Source organism: Rhagoletis pomonella, unplaced genomic scaffold, assembly GCF_013731165.1.
Source record: "Rhagoletis pomonella isolate Grant_MI unplaced genomic scaffold, Rhpom_1.0 Rhpom_scaffold_00007, whole genome shotgun sequence".
Taxonomy (NCBI): Eukaryota; Metazoa; Arthropoda; class Insecta; order Diptera; family Tephritidae; genus Rhagoletis; species Rhagoletis pomonella.
The window spans coordinates 71269954-71278930 of record NW_023458561.1 but is presented as its reverse complement, the minus strand read 5'-3'; the positions used below and the strand labels follow the sequence as shown (position 1 = coordinate 71278930).

The window sequence follows — 8977 nt, the reverse complement described above, 5'->3', positions numbered from 1 at the left end:
TTGAATAATGCATTTGACAGCAGATTTACAAACGTATGCAACAAAATAATTTCCGCTGATTAACATCGCCAAGGTGAGAGAGCGGAAAAGAAAAAAAAACGCCAATACCGCTTAAACATATTCTATGCTGTTTTGTCAGTGAGGAACTAGAACAACAACAATGTTGGTGCCAAACTTTTTTTGTCAAAGTTTTGTAACACACCACATACATACATACATACGTGTGTATGTACATTAGGGCGGTCCAAAATAAGTAAAGTCGGAATTTTAATGCTAGGATTGTTCTATGTCGAAAAATATACCCCTACTTTATATTTTTAAATCAAAAATATTTAGAGGTCGCTCAAAGTTTTCCATGTATTTTATATGGGGAAAAACAACTTTTCGTAGAAATGGCATAGAATTCTCGAAAATCAATATTTTTCGTTCGGAAAATTCTGGTTCTCTCCAGGAGACTTCCAACAACCATACCCAGTTGTTCATTTAACAATTTTTAATAGGTACTAAAGATTTTTTGTTTACGAACAATTTTGTTAAAATCTTACTTAACTTTTTCACATGCATTTTTGGGCCTATTGCCATTGCCTATTTTTGACATTTTTGTTCACTAAATTAAATTATTTAAAATAACTACATTAAATTATTTAAAATAGTACAGATTTAATGCCTGATTATGGCAACTTAACTTAACTTAACGGAACGTAGAACTTAGAGAATAAAAATGAAACAGTTTTCGATGTGGCGTTAAGTTACGTAAAGTTTCGGCTGTTCAATTATAAGCAACATTCATTTAACACAATTTTTAAGAGAGCCGTAAGCTACGTTAAGTTGCCATAATCAGACCATTACTCGTTATATGTACATGCTTCATATTGTGGAAAACTTTCGTGCTAAGATTTTTGAAGTTTGTGAGGTAAATTTAATGAATGCACGCATTAATTATCCCACCTACAAATGCAGTTGCAAAGCTTGCGCGGGGAGAATTTCGTCTACATAAAAGTTTTCGTCCTTCCCTAATTTAAAATAGCCAAAATGGAGAGACACATATCGTTGAACAGAAACTTTTAAATAGTACATATATGTATCTCTTTACATACACACTTTACACAGTTTAAAATCGGTAATGAAATGAATGAAGTAATGAAACACCTGTTTATTGCGCATAAAAACCGACCCGGCCTAGTGTGTATGCATGTGCATTTATTTTATTTTTCCTGAGCGGTAGTCACATTCAATTTTTTGATACATGTTTTTCTTTTTCTTTTTTGTAATGGTGTAAAGAAGGGTTGAAAGAGAGAGGCAAAAAAGAAACTGATAATGAAAATTTAAATAATAAGTTCTTCTGCGTGAATATGAATGTGAAAGTGACACAAAAACTTGCTTGAGTACGTTTTTTTTTTAATTATTGCGTAACTATGTTAATTATGTTAAGGTTGATAAGTATAATGAATTAAAATGTTTTCTAGTGTACAGTCTGTGGAAAAAATCATTTTAAATCCTCTTTTTTAAAAGATGTTCGGTTTTTAAAATCGGATGATAAATAGTCAAGCTATTAATAGATAAGTGCATCAAGTTTTAAATAAAAAATGGAGAGTTCAAGAACTATACGGAACCTATTTCCGTGTTGTACTTGACCATAGCTACAACCTACACTAGATTTTGTTTCAGGTGTAGTTCATGACTTTTTTTCAGCACCGTATTATCATATCGCACGTAGATCTAAAGTGCGATCAACTAACAAAAAAAAAATGTTGGGCGATTTTTTTGCATAAAACAATTCATAGGACTCCCATCCAATTAATGGAAATATTTTTTTCTTCATGATTATATATGTACATTAACTGAAAACTACTGTTATACCTATTGTTGTATGAATTGCATTCAATCTGTACGATCCACAAGCAGTTAAATTTCCCTCTCTGAATTTTGAGTTAGCTCTCTTTAGATCTACATAGGTGTGCGATATGGGAAACATGGTTCGGTGAATAGGATGCGCACAGCATTTCTGAAGCGGATCATTATTTCGCTCGATTCGGAGATTTTGTTAAACTTTTAAAAAGTCCATCTCTTAAATTGTACTTTTGTAGTGCTTGGATGAATTTGCAGTCATTTTTTTTTTATCGATTTGATATCATCACCGTCAGGTTCGCTTCTCGATCATTGGGTGATGTAAGAAGTTCCTCCGTTCGTAATTCGTGAAAATAATAGTTATGTAAATACGAAAGAACCGTAAAAAATTTGTTGTCGTAGAAAATAAATGCTGAAAACTTTAAAGAACGAAACGAGCAAATTTATGTATTACCATAAATTCTAATGATGTGTAAATGGATGTACGTGTATATTTCGTCACCTGAAATTCAAAAAGACGTAACAAACATCATCGTTGAAATGCAAAAAGTCATAACTAATAAAAAATTCAAAAATCACTTTTCCATTTATATGATGGATTTCATCGAATTACAACTCCCAACATCATTTTATGACAAAAAAAATTTAAATATTAATTACGATTTTTTCCATTTCATTTACGATGTTGTTACGTCTTTTTGCATTTCAGGTGACGATATGTACAATATACAAGAGAGTTTGTCACTTTTCTGGTTTAATAAACACAAGTAATTTTTAGCAAAAAAACCGACTTCAATTCTCATATAAAAAAAAAAAAAAAATATATATATATATATATATATATATACCTCATGATCCACTGATCGGATCTTAACCATACATAAAACGTACATAAAAAAAATAAAAAAAATATTCCGACGAACTGATAACCTTCCCCTTTTTGTGAAGTCGGTTAAAAATTGATAAAAATATATATATATATTGATATAAAAAAAAAAAAATATATATACCTCATGATCCACTAATCGGATCTTAACCATACATAAAATATACATAAAAAAAAATAAAAAAAATATTCCGACGAACTGATAACCTTCCCCGTTTTGTGAAGTCGGTTAAAAATTGATTTTCACAAACTTTCTTTTCAAATAAACTCAGCTAGTTCTACAGAGATCGAAGCAAATAGTAGTCGGACGTGGCAAGCTTCAGGCTAATCGGCGGATGCATAAAAATTTGTTGCCCATAAAGTTTTTCTTTCTAGTATGTGGTCTTTGGTTTTGAGACTCCTGCGTCAAAGTAGAGAGTCAATGGTTTGCCCAGGCTCGAGTAACTCATGATTACGGCTAGGAAAACTATTCATTTCAAAATACAAAACATGTTTATGTACATATGTATAAAATTTGTTTTTTGTAATCAAGTAGACAGTTACAATTTTGTGTAAATTGAAACATCGACAGTGGTTCAGAGGAATATTTGGAAAAAAATTATAGGCCATTTTTTGTCAAGAGATGTCGCACTAAATTTAAATGGTTTCAAACCAAACAAAGCATAAATATGCAAACATGCAAAAATATACACTTAAGTCTAAATGCCATTTTAAGGGAAATTTCATGATTCGTAAAGATAACTTAACCATTTCTATTTGAAGATGCCCAAAAAAACATCCATTTGCATGAGATTCCTAGCCCTACTCATGATTAACCATTCTCATCATTAACCATTGCTACAGTTTGTAAAGCTTTTCAGCGCGCAGGACACGAAATTTTTGGTAAAGTTTTGTCGATCCTCAAGCATTGGTTCCAAAAATGAAATTAACTAAAAATCACTTGCCATATTTGTTGTCGAAGCCAAAGCTTGATTGTTTCCCATTGGTGACGCATAACATTTTTTTTGGGTACTTTTGAATATGTTACGCATCACACTTTTGAATTAGTCACTCAGCGGCAGTTTTTTTCGTTAGAAGATGAATAAACACAAAAAGATAACAAATATATCAACAATAGGTAGCATACCGACTAATAAATTTTTTTGCGGATGGCAAAACCTGGTGGAAAGTTTAACCCTAGAAGTACATGCCTGCAGCCGGATTCCAACTTTCGCTATAACTAAAATGCTAAAAAGCTAAAGCTAAAATTTTATCTGAATTTTCGGCGATCTCCAAAAATTGCAATTCTGTCCTGCCTGTCTCTAAAAATTGCCTAGCCTAAATTTTAGTACCTTATCCGGGCGCTTAGGAAAGTGGGCGTGCCGCTGGGGTGTAGTGGTTAGCAGTGCGCGCTTCAATTCCGCAGGGCCTGGGCTCAAGCCCGTTTCCCGACCAACATCAAAAATTAAAAAAAAAAAAAAAAATGGGCAGGCAATGGCAAACCTCCCAGTGTGTTTCTGCCATGAAAAACAGCTTCTCATAAAAATACAATCGCCGTTCGGAGTCGGCTTAAAATTGTAGGTGACTTCCCATTGTTTGACAACATCAAGGTGTCATTAATTTTCTCCGTATAAAATAATGTTATATGGAGAAAATGAACGACACCTTCAACAAAAAAATTTGCCAAAAATCATTGGTTAGTCCTAGCTTCCTCAGACTTGCAATTTATTATTGAATGGGATAAAAAACTCAATTATCATACTCAATTGTTTTCGAAAGAGTGTAATTAAAAAGTGCAATATTCTAATTGAAATTAATTAATCTTGTTTGGATTTTTTTTAATTGATAGCCATATATCCATATTTTGAGTAAATTTTTGGAAATATATTGCAATTTATGATCCCTTGGAAAAAATCCTGACTACCTGGTAAAAAACTAAAAACGCAGATTTACTAAATATTACGCCTTAATACAGCAGGTAGTATAGTAATGCCGCCTTATATAGAAGTAAAATGAGTAAGTTACCAAAACACGCAAACTGCGCAAAAATTATTCTAATAACCTTGACTGCAAGTCGGCGCGCGGGTTACCGTGGTCCGAAATGCATAAAACTTTATTTGGATAGTTTTTAAGACAAAACCAATAAAATGAGGGGCTATGCGTAAAAAAAACAACTTTGGTTTTTTTGGGACAGTCCAACCCTAAATGATATGTTTATTTATTTATTTTCAATAATTTTCATTTAAAACATAATTCAATCTATAACAGAAACTACATAAATACAAGTTTCAAAGCTTGCGCCAATTTCACAAAAATTAATCAAACTTCACAATCACAATCTCCTCCTTTTTATTTCGAATTTTTAGAAAGACTAAATAGTAAATTAAAAATTATTCGTTATTCTTAATTACTTGAGTCATAAATGAAAATTTATTCCTCATCTGAAATTACTTGAATGGTAATAAAAATTTATTCGTTATTTGAAATTTCTCGATGGCGCATGAAAGTTTATTCGTCATTCGAAATGATTCGCATGGGGAATAGAAACTTATTCGTCATTCAAACATATTTAGTAAAACTATGAATAATATTTTACTTTTTATTTGAATAATAATAGCGGCACACAAAAGAAAAGTGATGTATGCTTTTAACCAGACCCACCTACCAACATGCATTTCTTCTCGATCAGTCCGAATCTGAAGTTTGTTTGACTTCTACACCTCCAAAATTTCGAGTAAACTGCGAAAATTGCGAATTTTTCGCCATTTTTTCGGGCTTCGCAATTTACTCTAAATTTTTACTTTATTATACTCAAAATTTAAAATTTCTAAGATACTGATTAATAAAAGTTAAAAAAGTTGATAAAATTCTTATAAGATTTTGACAAAGTATGAAGTTTGGATTTAAATGGTATTTTTAAGTAAACAGCTATATTTTTATAGAAAAGAATAAACATTAAATTAGCTTATATTTGGGTCACTGTACATATATGTGGCTTAAAACAAATCATTAATATCGGCCCAGTATTTGAAGAATTTTCGGATTAGAAAAAATTGTCTTTCAATTGTATGTATATATGTATGTATTAAACTTCGACAAGAAAAATTTCTCCGAGTTAAGGCTACCCATTTCTAATAGATTTTGGGTCACTAAATTAAAAAAAATGGCAACTTATATATGTAAATAAATTTTAAGAAAACATTGCAAATAGCAATATCGGCTGAAAACGGCTAACTTTTTTTTGGCAAAGCGGCTAACAAATCGGCTGCCGGCCAAACTCAATTTTCTTCGGCTGCTTGCTTTCGCAACCGGCTAAATATAGCCGGAAAACGGCTAAAATGGCAACACTGATACTGTGTACAATGTACAGTATTATTGGTTGTTTGTATGTATGTATGATAAGAGTATAGCCTTCTTTAAAATGTTTGTATTACCTGTACATCGGCGTTTATTTCTCGTTATTTTTTTGTCTATGTCTTTCCAGTTAAAATGAGAAAACCAATGTACGAGCACAGCAGCTACAGAAATTACGAATTGTTTTAAACGAATTTATTGTCGGCTACATCTAGTGCTGAAAAGGGTTTAATATTTTCCATTTCGGCGTAGTAAATCTTGGCAACATTGCACTACACTAAAATACACCGACAATCTCTCCAAAGAAGTGCGCACATGCAACAGAGCACCACCACCACCACCACCACAGTAGTTTAATACGCGTGGTCGCATATGGATTGTTGTGCGTCCATGTCCAGCATATGCCTAGACGTAGCCAATTTATCGGAATCAAGCGAGGAGCAGCAGCACCAACGGCGGAGTCTGATTATGCGGCCGACACCAAAGTTTGATTTAGCGCTGTCATGCAAAGCGACGACGTTTCTACTGATGGCACTGTTCAGCATCGGCTGGCTGGGCCATGCACGGGCGGAGCGTGACTTTAACTTTAACGACTCGCAGGTATGTTAGTTAGTTCTCCGCAGTTTGCTGCATTTTCCACTAAATATATTTAAGGCCTAAATTTGATAAACATTTACATACATACATGTACTGAAACGTACGTACGTACATACGGATGTATAATGTATAACTACATACATACATACATATGTATATGTAAGTACACATTGTTGGAAAATGTATGAATGAAGTCATTTGTTCTAATAAATGAATTTACAAGTGCATATCTCTCACCCGATTAGGACAAATGTTTGAGCAGTGAGTGCGGCCGCCGACTATACATACATATGTACACACATACATATGTATTTATCTATGTATACATATGTACTTAAGTAGGGAAATGGGGTCTAATAGCTTTGCCATTGCTTTTGTTTGTTTATTGTGTAAATTTCTGGATGCAATCACCAAAGTTAAAACAAATAAAAATGCATCACACTCCGATTCCTCGAACCCTCCTCTGACGTGTTCACGCCGCAAATAAAGATTCTCCTACTTATTTACATTAAATGCGTTTTCTTACATTCCCTCACGCACATGTACGTATGTATATATGTATGTGGTATGCATGAATGTACATTGGGTTGGTCAAAAATAAGTAAAGTCGGAATTTTAATGCTCTCACCCCCTAGGATTGTTCTAAATCGAAAAAATATACACCTATTTTTTATTTTGAAATCAATAAATATTTGGAGGTCGCTCAAAGCGCTCAAACATTGATCTTCAAGAATTCTATATCATTTCTACGAAAAGTGGGTGTTTTCCATATAAAATACATGGACACCTTTGAACATTGTTTTTGGTATAGAACAATCCTAGGGGGTGAGAGCGTAAAAATTCCGACTTTACTTTTTCACAGGCGGCCGCTGTGGTGTAGTGGTAAGCAGTGCGCGCTTCTACTCCGCAGCGTCTGGGTGCAACCTCTAGTCAAAGCAACATCGCAAAAACATTTAGAAAAAAGTTTTTTCTTAACAGCGGTCGTCCCTCGGCAGGCAATGGCAAACCTTCGAGTGTATTTCTACCATGAAAAACAGCTTCTCATAAAAATACCATCGCCGTTCGGAGTCGGCGTAAAACTGTAGGTCCCTCTCGTTTGTGTGACAACTTTAAGGCGCACGCCACAAATCGGAGGAGAAGCTCGGCCAAACACTAACATATGTGTAAGCGCCAAACTGCTGCTATTATTATTATTATTACACAAGCTTTTTTGGACCCCACCCTAATGCACATGCTTAAGTAATTCATATGTATGTATGTACCTGAAAGTCTCTTAGTTTTTCGCTCTTTTCATGAGCATAGTTAGACTTCTTTCAATGCTTATCTGCAACATTATGCGGATGTAATCTTATCTCATGATTCCTTCTGTGACTTTTAGCATTGTCATTAACCATTAGCTGGAGTGTACGCAGTGCAGTGAAGCTGGCTGGCTATTTCGAAACAGGCCTCTTTCACGCCAACGTAGTATTTACATCAATTTCAACACATTTTTGCGGGGCTGGCTGGTTAGAGAAACTAAACAGGCATACTATATATATTTGCAGTTGTCCACAAAATAATAGGAGTGGGTTATTTTGGCCTGGTTTGGCTATTTGTCTTTTGTTTATTTAATGTTTATTATTTTTTTGTAAAAGCCTAACTGGTAATACAACAAGCACCATATAAATTTACATTTCAAAGTTTGTACAAAAACTATAAAAATTCTGCACCAACATTTCACACTTTTTAATCAAAATCTTTAGAAAAGATATGCAGTTTTGTAGCCATATATGTGATACTTCTATATTGGCAGTAAGCTAACTTCTCAATGTGTAAGCATTCCGAAATCGAAGCGAGACAGTCCAGTACCGTTTTTGTGTATGTATTGTGTACATGAGTGCCGTTTTTGTGTCCATATTTTGGACGTATTTATTGATATATCTGTACTGTCATGTTTTCGGACAGTACTAGCTCTTACTGCTAATATAGGCGTATTACATATATGTTTGATTCCCATTTTATTTTAGGACAATGAAGTGCAAGTTTCAAGCTGCTAAAAAATTTCGTTGATTTTTGAGAATTTTTTCGGTTTTTTCGTTTTTTGCATACAAAGTACATTCAACAATTTTCTTTTATATGGAGACACTGCCAAAATATCTAAAAATCAACGGGATTTTTTAGCAGCTTGAAAATTGCACTTTATTGGACTAGAATTAAATGGGCTACTAATTTGCATACCAGATTTTTTTTCGAAAGATTCTGATTAAAAAGTATGCAATTTTGGTGAAAATTGGCAGAATTTTTATAATTTTTGTCCAAAGATTGAAATCTGAA

General features: G+C 33.4%; 1 protein-coding gene across 3 annotated transcripts in view; it reads left to right on the top strand.

Annotated features, from left to right (window-relative positions):
• The window catches only part of LOC118743513, a 104262-nt gene that overhangs the window by 66001 nt on the left and 29284 nt on the right, over positions 1-8977 (top strand). For all 3 annotated transcript variants that reach the window (XM_036476246.1, XM_036476245.1, XM_036476244.1), the window contains exon 2: positions 6198-6667. In XM_036476246.1, coding sequence (XP_036332139.1) covers positions 6440-6667 — 228 coding nt within the window. In that variant the 5' untranslated portion in view covers positions 6198-6439. The remainder of the gene's footprint in view (positions 1-6197; positions 6668-8977) is intronic.